The sequence below is a fragment of the Emydura macquarii genome, unplaced genomic scaffold, assembly GCF_026122565.2.
Source record: "Emydura macquarii macquarii isolate MOO-44397 ecotype Brisbane River unplaced genomic scaffold, CSIRO-AGI_Emac_v2 contig_369, whole genome shotgun sequence".
NCBI lineage: Eukaryota > Metazoa > Chordata > Testudines > Chelidae > Emydura > Emydura macquarii.
The window spans coordinates 5,551,136-5,563,239 of NW_027130506.1; the positions used below are offsets into that span (position 1 = coordinate 5,551,136).

The 12,104-nt window shown below is 40.2% G+C and overlaps 1 protein-coding gene across 2 annotated transcripts in view; it reads right to left on the reverse strand.

The window, feature by feature from the left end:
- Positions 1 to 846: 846 nt before the first annotated feature.
- ANXA13 (annexin A13) overlaps positions 847 to 12,104 on the reverse strand; it is a 35,991-nt gene continuing 24,733 nt past the window's right edge. For both annotated transcript variants that reach the window (XM_067530252.1, XM_067530260.1), the window contains 9 exons: positions 11,956 to 12,050; positions 9,994 to 10,164; positions 8,516 to 8,549; positions 8,343 to 8,422; positions 6,030 to 6,098; positions 5,704 to 5,805; positions 3,123 to 3,198; positions 2,304 to 2,416; positions 847 to 1,159 (listed from right to left, as the gene is read on the reverse strand). In XM_067530252.1, coding sequence (XP_067386353.1) covers positions 1,040 to 1,159; positions 2,304 to 2,416; positions 3,123 to 3,198; positions 5,704 to 5,805; positions 6,030 to 6,098; positions 8,343 to 8,422; positions 8,516 to 8,549; positions 9,994 to 10,164; positions 11,956 to 12,050 — 860 coding nt within the window. In that variant the 3' untranslated portion in view covers positions 847 to 1,039. The remainder of the gene's footprint in view (positions 1,160 to 2,303; positions 2,417 to 3,122; positions 3,199 to 5,703; positions 5,806 to 6,029; positions 6,099 to 8,342; positions 8,423 to 8,515; positions 8,550 to 9,993; positions 10,165 to 11,955; positions 12,051 to 12,104) is intronic.

Genomic DNA, 12,104 nt, shown 5'->3' on the forward strand with positions numbered 1-12,104 from the left:
GAAAGAGAGAGAGACTTTGTTCCACTGTCCTCAGAAGTTAGTACCTTGTAATAAAAAGGAATGACAATACACATACACAAACCCACACGCCTGTTTCCTGATCAGTCACTCTTATCCCTTGGCTTCCCAGACTCTCCTCCCTATCTCTTCTTTAATTGTCATTCCCTGCCACATTATGTCTATCTAGGGCTCAGTCATTTGTATAGGGCATAGTCCTAGATCTGTGGCAGTGCAGAGCTGTACAGCTCCAGTAGGAGCATACCTCTCGATGCTCATGGGAAGCATGCCCATCTCTATGTGGTACAGCATACCCATCCCTCACAGGCCAGTCCCACTTCATGGGCAGTGCAGAGGCAGGGCAAGGCTAGGGACCCACCTCCTCCCCACACACTCTGCTGTGCTAGGTTCCATGGGATAGCACAGACCATCCAATCCCTGCCCTCCCCTGAGCCCAGAAACTGCAATTCTTTGGCCCTTTGGTGGGATAATTTAGCAGATGACAGTGATGAGAGACATGGCTCAGAGAGAGAAATCACTCCAACCTTCCCTTTGGATTGAGAACACAGGCTGATGTGCATCGTTCATTGGCAGCTCTCTGGCATTTTAAGGAGCTCAGAAAGAGCACTATTTAGTCCATCTTGGCAGAAAGTGATGGCATGATACAGAGTCCTTAGGATGTGGGTTATAGAAGCAGAGGAAGAAGATAGATTGTCTGTGGAATTCTCTAGAGAGACCAAGAATTCCTGGGGGAAACAGTGACAAGATTCTATAAATCCCTCTTTACGTTACAGATGGGAAGACAGTCCAGTTTACGTTTAGTTTTTTAGCACATCTTTATTGCATGAAAACATTTGATGTGGTAGACTTGGCATGAACCTTACATCCAGGTAACACAAGGATTATCTGGCAACATGTTCCCCAGTCGTAAAGAAAATAAACTGGGTGGTTTTTGTTGCTAGTGCCACATTTTTTGGATGTTACTTGGAAACTGGCCAAGAAAGTGGTTTCTTTTTATGTGTCTCCCTTTCTGACAGTGGTCTTAGTGTAGCAGTGCCACTAGCAGCTTTCTGAAGTCCCCAGAAGTCTCTGATTTGATGGCCTCCACTAATGACTTGTTGTACATTTTCTGGAACTTCTCTTTTATTGTTTGAAGGTCAATCTGACGGGAAACAGAAAGAATCTTTAGAAGACTGGATCTGTTTTGCACAATACCCCACACTTCTAGATCCTGATCCAAAGCCCCTTGTAGTCAGTGGAAAGATTCCCATTGATTTTAATCAGATTCGGATCCAGGGTGTTAGTGAGAAAGGGGTAGATTCAAAATCTTGGAGAGTTAACTCAAACTTGATATCCTAACTTCTGCCCTGACATGGTGGTTCAAGTTACTGTCTCCTCTGGAAGACATTCATGAGTGGTAAGGAATGGGGGGGGAGAAATTTCCAGGAAAATAATTTAAAAAATAAATAGTTTTCTGGTCATAGATAACTTTCTGGTTGCTAAGTACAGAGACCCAGATGTTATGTGCTATTCTATGAAAGATGTCATCAAAGATACGAGTCAAATCTTTATTACAGAGGTTCTCAAATGTTTTCATAGTCACGCTTCATCTTAACAGGGAGATTGTCCTGGAAATTAATTTCCAACCCCATCACTCCAATCATATGGATAATCACCTCACCTTGCAGTCACATGAACCTCGTCCCTTCCTATTCATGACCATGTAACATCCCCATGGTGACAACAGCTTATGTGAAAGAGTGATGTGAAGACAGTGTTTATGGAGCTGAAATGTCTTGAGTGTGTTTTGTGCTTTTTGAAAGACTTTAATCGTACAGTCTGCTTTGGCTCTTAACTTCTTTTCTCCTTCTTCTCTGAGCTTTTTGCACCATGTGACTCCTTAGCTCTCCACAGACCATACTTTGGGAACTGCTGCTTTATCATTATTTAACTAGGATTTTTTTTTAAAAAAACTCTTTGGGACCAAATGACTCATCTCCCAGTTGAATAATGGTGGCCAACTTTATCTAGATGTGTTTGGCTCCATTATGCAATTACTAATGTGTCTAATACATTGTTTTTAAAAAAAAAATAGATTTGGTATCAAGGCTACAGTCCGTTCTCAGTTACACGGGATAAAACCAGAGCAACAGCACTGAAGTCAGTGGAGTTGTGTTGAATTAAAACTGCAAAACAGATGGATTGAAAGCAGAATCTGGCCCTACTAATTCATTCCCTTCATTCATTCAAAATATTTCATACTTATCCACAAGATTTGGCACCTTTCTGATCACAGCATGCCTTACCTCTGCCCTAGTCACAAGAATGCGAATCAAAGTCTCCTCATCTGTCCCTGTGCCCTTCATTGCCTCATACAGACGGGTGGCAAAGTAGCTTTGGCAATCTTTGGCACATCTCACTAAAGAAGAACAGTGAAAAGGACCTTGTGAGCCTTGTACATTTCATATTCCACATCGTAGCTTCAGCAGGAAGAGAACAACAGCCGTTAAAGGAAACGTAGACTTCCCAATGTCTGTACCCAACTGGACATACATGCTTGTAAGGCCTCAGTCCCACAACTGGCTCTGTGGGAATGCAGGGGTCCACCCACATCGTGCCAGGTGAAGAACTGTAGCCTAAAAGTTAATGTATTACCCCACAAAGAGAGCATGTTATATAATCATGAATATCAAAATTGAATAAACATATTAATGCAAGCATAGAAGAGCTGAAAATGTTGATGTTTGTGTTGCAGAATGAAAACGAATTTTATGGGGACATGGTTTTCGTTCTTTTGGCGCCTCTGGAATTCTGCTCGTCAACCTACTCCTAAGTGGGGTGATGTCAGCTTATTTCTGTGCTCCGAGATCCAAGAGTGAGGTAGTCCACACTGGGGCTTAATGGATGTTCTCACTCCCCCACAGGCACATAAGCCAAGTCAACATTGATTGGGTTGGCAAAGACAATACTGAAAGCCAGTTCTTCTGTCTCTCGGTGGTCTTGCCGTGCCTCAGCCTAGTTCTAACAAAACAGGCATCACTATGTTTATACACAGAAGAACCGTAATGGCTAAAGTCAAGTGAGGATGAAAACTAGAGAAAAGCTATTGACTTTCTTTCTTTTACCAAGAGTGAGAAAGGCCTTCTCCAAATTTCCAGATGTTTCACTTTTAATGGCATCTTCAATGTCTTTCCCCTTCAGCTAAAGAGACAATGAAAAAATTAATTATAGCTTTATCCCTCTAGTATAAGAACAGCACTGAGCCACTCCTGTTTCTGATCAGATGGCACATAATGTAGCAAAGGATTGATTTAGATTATATTGATTCCTTCTGTGGCTTTTGGGAGTGAGCTTTTAACTAGTTTAATCCACAGAGCAGGCAAGGGACCCACTCTATCTCAAAAGACCAGATCCTCAGCTGATATAACTCTTCATCACTCCATTGACATTGATAGAGCTATACTGATTTAAATCAGCTAGCCCAGAATATATAATGTGCCTCATTAACGCTTACTGAAGCATTTGCACTGGTGAATAATGGGTGTTGTAGTGAATCCTCTCACGGTTTCTTCTTGGGGATACCTCCAACTGAGAGAGACTGTAAGAGCTTCTTCTGGCCCACCAAAGACTTGGATAAGTCCCAGAGAGTCAAGGTAGATTTTGGGGTGTTTTGTAACTTATTTTCTTTAGGTCCATGTAGTTTATAAGGATTTGAACTTTGCCTGGGTTTTGTACCAGACTGCAGTGAGGAAACTGGGGTAGTGGAAGGAAAATATTTAGAAATTACAAGCTGTTCTCCTTTTTGTGAATAAAAAAAGATCTATTTGTAAAAATGAGAGAATTTTACTCAACTCTGCCTTGCAAGACAGGATCTCTGAGTCTGAAATATCTGCTCACATGAGAGATGGGAAAAACTGGGAATGTCTGGGGTTTCCAGTATTGTAAATTCAAACCCCTCATGATATGGAGAGGATTTGTGTTCGGACATATGGCTTTAGTCTCGGTCCATCGCTACTTCAAATACTGATGGAAAGGATGCAAATGGGTTTGAGTTGGACAACCTTATGCGTTTGGCTTTTGCTTTAGAAATTCAAAGTATGTCGAATCTGAAGCTCATCTATCCAAACTGCCATAGTTTGGGTAGTGTTTAAGTATGCATACATGAGTGTGGATAAATGGTTCTAGCTTTGGCCTCTCTCTAGCCACAAATCAAGGTTTGGAATAAGTTGTGAATATATTTCCAACACTGCCTTATTAGGTTTCCCACCTCATCAATAGATTCTATGGTTCTAATTATCTGCTGAACATAGAACAAAGTTAGGAAGCTAAATAAATGCAAGTTCTTGCCTTAAGGTAATCATGTTCAGGCATCAAAACACAGTGACATTTCTTTTTTAGGAATTTATTAGAAAATCAGCTAATCATAAAATGGCCCTCCTTAATGGGATATGTCATCTTGTTCATCCTCCACGTAGGTCCAGAGAGTTCTGTCTAATATGCTCTGGAGTGTTTTATCCAGTCCGATTTAAAATATTGCAAGTGACAGAGTTTCTATCACTTCCTTTGGGAGATGATTCCCCAGCCTACTGCATCTCACTGTTAAACTAATTCTCAACCTAGTGCATTTTATTTTAACTCCCTGTCTTATAAATAACTATGAACTTTTTCTAAACAAACCTGAATTTCATTTGTAATATTACATAGGCATCCAACACACTCAACGGGGTTTTGTTTTTTGGCTCTTCATTTTAGTAGCAGGAATGGAGTTGTTATGTTTCTCAGCGAGAGCTGTTTATATTTCAGATGGGACCAACCTGCAAAGTTTAGTGCCAAACACTCCCAAAGTTCTGGGTGTTTGCATCTAGGGGTTTAGTTTGGGCCTTTCTCTAATGTACACATTTTGAGAACAAAGGCTATATTGGTGTGCTTCCACTTAGTCACAAGCAGCAGTCCATCTTACCATCTCTTACTTTGTCCCTATTCCCCTCATAATTATTTTTCAGGTTCCCTGGACTTTATTCCAAACAAGCTTGGAAGCCTTTAGTGGAAAAGAGGTCCATTTCTTGCATGGAAGAACAGCAAGAGCTAGGTTCGAGGGACCTTCCCTTCTGAACCTCCCTTTCATTGAGGCTGGAGGGTCAGGATGAGAGCCATAGATTCCCACCCAACAGATCTCTGATTCCGTGGAGGAGAGGAGCAGGCCAAGAAAGTGAGAACCTCCAGGTCTCTGGCCAGGGGGCCTATTAGCTGTGCAATGCATCCCTTTGCTGAGTCTTTGCAGTGAGACTGGGGAAAGGTCACCCTCTCTGTTATTCATAGGGTTGTAGAAAGACAACACAACACTCAAACTTATTTTGCTGGATATTATGAGGCAGACCTTCAACTGGTGCAAGCTGATGTAGGCCATCCATTACACCATTTGAGAATCTGGCACTATTTGTATATTGCTAGCTATTTAGGATGGCTGACCTGTCCTTAAAATTACAAATAAAGAATCGCATGTTCCAAATGTAACTAGATATGCTCTAGGAATTATTCTGGGGGAAGTTCTATGGCCTGTGTTATGCAGGAGGTCAGACTAGATCACAATGATTCTTTCTGGCCTTGGAATCTCTGAATCTATGAACTAATTCCATTAAATTACCACCGAGTGCCAAACTGCACAATACCTGCCACAGAACAAAAAAAAACCCAAAAAAAACTTACCGTTTCATAAGCTTGAAAGGTAGCTCTTAGTTGCATGTAGTTTCTCTTTGCTAAGACAACATTGAAAGCCGATTCGTCTGTTCCCCAGGAGCCTTCCCCTGCCTCAAAGATTGAATGTTAACATTAACCTTTTAAAAATGCTTGTTTTCATATTTTTAAAAACCAGCCATTGCAGTCAACCCAACACACTCAATTCTGTTCCCACCCTGCCATTGTAGTGCTGTAGTGCCATTGTCTTTCGGGTTGTTCAGCATTTAGACACCTTAGAAATACCAGAGAGAGAGAAAAACTGTGACAATTGGAGATTTCTCCATTATTTCACTTACTTCATACAGATTTTTGGCATCTTGCTCAGCGAGCGCTGCATCGATCTCCAGCCCTTCATCTCGGTTAGCCTACAGAAAGGCACATTGTATTAAAAAAGAGAACACGCTAGTTACTCTTGCACTCCAATGAACCGGTTTCATTCTTGTGGCTCACAGGCTGCTTTGTTTTTTGCTTCCACCTACTGGCCATAATCTAGTACTTTATCCACATATTACACAGAGCTAAATTCTACTTTGATTTATCTTGCAATCTACATGATACCAATGACTTCATATATAAATCAGGGCAGAATTTAGCCCATAGTATTTGCTGTATTTGAGAGATGCTAGTTCATCAAGGCCTGTATCCTGCCTTCTGCAACACTCCCTACCTGTTGCTTCAGAAGGTGAAAAGATTTTATAATTTACCTAGATAGTTGTGCAGTGCTGTACAGTGGAGGCACCCTAAGTGATCCCTGACTCTCAGGAACATGTAGCATCTTGACTCTACATCTGAAACTTTCTTGCAAGAGTAGAGGAATGAGGAGGGATGTCTGTCACAATGGTTGCTGACATGGATGGCTTACAGACAGCCCCCCAACCTGAAGCAAATACTCACCAGCAACCATACACCCTACAATAAGTCCAATCCAAGAACCTATCCCTGCAACAAACCCCGTTGCCACCTCTGCCCACACATTGACTCTAGTGACAGCATCACTGGTCCTAACCACATCAATCACACCATAAAGGGCTCATTCACCTGCACATCCACTGATGTTATATATGCCATCATGTGCCAGCAATGCCCCTCTGCCATGTACATTGGCCAAACTGGACTATCACTACTCAAAAAGATAAATGGACACAAATCAGACATAAAAAATAATAACATCCATAAACCAATCAGAGAACACTTCAATCTCCCAGGGCACTCTGTCACTGACCTGAAGGTTGCTGTACTTCTCCAAAAAAACTTCAAAAACAGACTTCAAAGAGAAACTGCTGAGTTAGAAATTATCTGCAAACTTGACACATTCAAAGTGGGTTTAAACAGGGATTTGGAATGGCTATCTCATTACAAGAAATAATTTGCTCTGATCACCCATTCTCACCTCCTTCTCAATGGTTGTCATTAGGCCTCAAGTACCCGGCTTTTATCCACCTACCCCATTGTTATCTATGCCTTTGGATATGTATATGATGCCTCCTATATATGTTACCTATTTTTGCTGTATCATTTCTACCAACTGTATCTGAGGAAGTGAGCTGAAGCTCACGAAAGCTTATGCCTGCTGAAATTAAATTTGTTAGTCTTTAAAGTGCTACAGAACTCTCTTTGTTTTTGCTGTACACAGACTAAAATGGCTACCTCTCTGGAAAACTATTGTGGCTTCCTAATTTCTAGAGTGGGAATCTAGCTGTCATGTATTTAACTGTGCCACTGTTGTGCCTTTGCTTCCTGTGTGCTTCACCTTTTCATCTCTAAGCTCTGTCTGCAGAGACTGACAGTCATTTTGTGTTTTGTGTTCAGTGCAACTCTCTCTCTCTCTCTCTCTCACTCACACATGCACAACTCTCATGAAGACTTCACTTTCGTTCTTGTTTTCTTAATCTAAAACAAAGGTAATTCTATCTGATATTATGTTTTCTCTTTGTGAATGGAAAACCATTACAAGCCCCGCCCACCCTTTCTCTGTCTTGTCTGTTTGGATTGTAAACTCTTTGGGGCAGGGACTGTTTATAATTTTGTCTCTGGCATAATGCAACCCTGATCTTGGTTAGGTACTCTAGGCATTACCATAATACACAAAATAAAGTAGCAATAATCCAGTATCTTTAGTGTATCTGGATGGAGAGATGATACTGAGCAAGACCTAAAAGATCTGAATGAGAACCATCAATGGGTAAAATATGCCCTGGACAGAAAGAGGTGAGAGGCAAATTGTTGAGAGTGGCCAAGGACTGCCATGGTCTACAGGACCAGGGGGTAAATAAGTAAGAGCCCAGGACAACAGTGCAATAATCAAACCTCTCTGGATTGGAGGCAGATCCTCTTTTGTGTCTCTAGGTCTTACACTCATATAAACCTCAGATAGGAAGAGCCAAGGCTGAGCTGTTATTGGAACCATGGTCACATCCTGCCTGAATTGTGCAGTTGTCGTTAATTATGACACTGGATTTGGTTAAAAGGCTGTATATATAGATGTTTTGCTGTAAAAGACCTGTGTGTACGGGACAGATATTTATTATACCTGCATGATGTAGGTGGTGTAGAACAAAAGAAAATGTCTATCTCAGGTAGGCTTGTAAGAGAAATATTCCAACCCTTACCTGTAGCACAGAAACCAGAATCTTCCTTAGGGAGCCACTTGTGTCACTTTTTACATCAGACTCTAGATCCCGATCAAAGACTATTAAGACAAAAAGTCTGTAAGATTTTACTCACTGCTAAAGACTGAGATATTTTCTTTAAATGAGGGTGTTTTAAATAAAATATTACTTACGCCTTTTGTATGCATCCTTTATGTCTACAATTTGCTAGGATAAGCAAACAAACAAACAAAAATCAGGTCAGTTATATGCCCACCTGGCTTGAGCTCTTCAGCTACCATTGTGGTGTGCCTGGCTTTAGAACCCAGTGAGACAGAATGATGACATTTAGTGGGAGATATGTAATAGGCCAGACCCTCAGTCTCCAGTAAGAGCCCAGTTCAGCAACGCATTTAAGCACATGCATAAATTCATTCCTGTTCAGGATAGCAGTTAATCACATGCTTAACTTTATGCATGTGCATAAGTCTTTTTGATTTCAGTGTGGCTTTAACACATGCTTGACGGCTGTCCTGAATAGGATCGCTTTTCTGAGTTGGGTGGGCCTAAATGCCCTTTGAACTGCTGCAGTGATGCAAAGGGCTCGTCACACTGCCTAAACAGGCATCTGAGGATTCCTTCAGCATAAACGTTCTCATGTGTTGTGATGTAGGATACACTCCTCAGGCATCTGTCCCTCTCTCCACCTCTCCAAAGCCTACACATATTCTGAGGGAGGTGGGTGCTGGAGAGCTGCGAGGGAACTTTGCTGAGTCACATCAGATGGTGTTCTTTATCTAAGTACATAGCATTTGGGTCTAGGGTGGCCGCTTATGCAGTCCTAGAATACCAGACATTCAGTTACTTCTGGGAATGGTGTGAGCCCACCCCTGCATGTGAGGCACCCGTCCCCTTCCCGGCGTGACCTTTCACGCATGGTTTGTGAAGTCACGCTGGCAGGGGCACAGTGGCTCACTCTTCAAAATGTCATCCCCCATCCGATATCAGACATAACCATGTGTGTTTTTGTTTCCATACTGAATGGGGGACAGACCACACCTGGTTTATAACAGGACGAATGGTCTGCCTATTTGGGTCACTTCCTTAAAAAAAATGTTCCTGACCCCCATCTGAGGGGGCTGATTGCCTTTTGTTTGCAGCCTCTAGAGGCGTCCTCTAGAGCAGTGGTCCTCAACCAGGGTATGCGTATCCCTGGGGGTACGCAGTTGTCTTCCAGGGGGTACATCAACTCATCCAAATATTTGCTTAGTTTTACAACAGGCTACATAAAAAGAACCAGTGAAGTCAGTACAAATTAACATTTCATACTGACAATGACTTGTTTATACTGCTCTATATACTATCCACTGAAATGTAAGTACAATATTTATATTCTAATTGATTTATTTTATAATTAGATGATTACAAATGAGAAAGTAAGCAATTTTTTGGTAATAGTGTGCTGTGACACTTTTGTATTTTTATGCTTGATTTTGTAAGCAAGTAGTTTTTAAGTGAGGTGAAACTTGAGGGGTACGTGAGACAAATCAGACTCCTGAAAGAGGTATAGTAGTCTGGAAAGATTGAGAGCCACTGCTCTAGAGGGCATGTGCACACTAGTCAGTGCAGGACAGCAAGGAGGATGTACAATAACAGTTAAACACCCACCAACCTTATTGACCCTTGTGCAAAGAATCTCAATCAGCACCAATTCATCCGTTCCTGCACCTTTCATTGCTTTCCGAAGCTCTCGGGCATCATATTCACATGGACGATCCAACAGAGCCAAGGCTGTCTTTTCAAAATTCCCACTTAGTTCTCCTTTGAGTACCTCTTCCAAATCCTAAGAAAGTAGCCCCAAAAGCTAATTCATAACACAGAAAATCCATGGAGAACTATTGAGAGGTTATATTTACTATTGTTTGTGATTATTTATGTTTAATCTACTTAGTTGTTAATGTTTTCTGTGCTAAAAGAAGTCTTTCAAAAATTCAAATCAGAAAAGAAGGAAAATAATTTTAAATCCATGGGCCTGGTTCTTCTCTCATTAACACCAGTGTACATCAGGAGTCCCTCTATTGATGTCAATAGACTTATTGCAGTGTAAAAGTGGTGTGATAAGATAATTGAGCCAAACGTCATTAAAATATATTTATTATACTGTATTCAGTGTAAACCACCAGGCGTGCCAATGACTTGAGAAAGTGAGCTGCAGCTACTTGATACACTGTCTCAAGAGGCTCATGCTGTATAGTCAAGTGCAAAGTATTATTACTGTGTATAGTTTTTAAGGGTGATAACACCCAAAAGTTGTGTCCTTTGCTTGGACATAAATTAGAAATTCCCAGTATCAGTGCTACTGTAACTGTGCTGTCTCAGATTGGTCATTTCAGACCCTTTGGCTCAGTTCTCTAACATATGCTCCTCAAATACTCATTATGGAACAAATCCTGCAGTCAGGCAGGCAAAATTCTTACTGTACTCACTATTGATCTGTTGAAGGATTAGGGCCCAATATTGCCAGGTTTACTGACATTGATTAGTGACCTAATCTGCAAATAGCTCTAATCAATTACAAACTAAGTATGAAGCCTGCAGGATTTAACCCTATGCCTAAAGGAGGTGTTCTGGACACTTTTATTTTTCTTATATTAAGGTACTGAGTCTTTCCTTTTAGAAGTCAAGTACCAAAACAGATTACTGACCTTTTGAATTTGACTGGTAATCTGTAAATCTGATTCTAATCTCACACTGGTATGAATCCATTGTAGTCAACAAAGTTACACTGTAAGACTGGTGTAAATGATATCAGAATTGTCCCTCTGGATTTGCATTAGGCTTTAGGGAATTTCCATGACTACATTAGCTATCTTTATCCTTGCTTTAGGCATTCTTTCTGACTGCACTGGAGGCAAACAAAAATAAAAATGTTTTAAAAGGCTCTAGAATTTGGGAATATATGTCTGGCTCTACTGAATTTGATAAAAATACTTTGAATTGGTAAATACAATTTTCTAGAGCTGCTCAAAATTTTTCCAACCAAACAATTTTCTGGCAGAAAATGCTGATTAAAGGAAATTGAAAATTTTGTGGAAATGTATTGATTTAATCAAAACTTGCATGTGGAAATTATCAAAATGTGTAGATCAAATTGAAACATACTGTTTTAATAAAACTGAAACTTTTTTAGTTTATCATTTTGCCTTTTATATTATTAAATTATAATTTATAATATAATATAAAATTGAAATGGTAAAATTGAAACCTAACATTTTTATGTTATGAAAACATTTTTGGAATATCTCATTTTATGAAAAATACTCAGATTTTGACTTTTCATCCCAAAGTGGGATGAAAATTTTTGAAAGCTCAGAATCTCCCTTGAAACAGAAATTCCAAATTTCAACCAGCTGTACTGATTTTCATTTACCAAACTATCTGTAAGGTCCAGGATGATTAATATAATCAATATTTTAAAGTGACTCAGTAATTCTTTTATCAAAAACTAACTTCCTAATTCTGTGACATTTAAAAACTGCCAAACACATGACATTATACAAAAGTGGGAAAATATGGGGGAACATTTCTAAAGAACACTCTGCTTGAAACAAAAGGGCCATTTCTTTTGAAATACTTTGCCACAGATGGTCTTGTACTTCTGTTGTACTTGTTGCCTCTGGTCCGATGATCGATTTGATAGGATTTCAATAATTGCCATTTCATCTGTTCCTAAAAAAATATTAATATACATGAGTAAATCATTCAGAAACAACCTGCAGATTT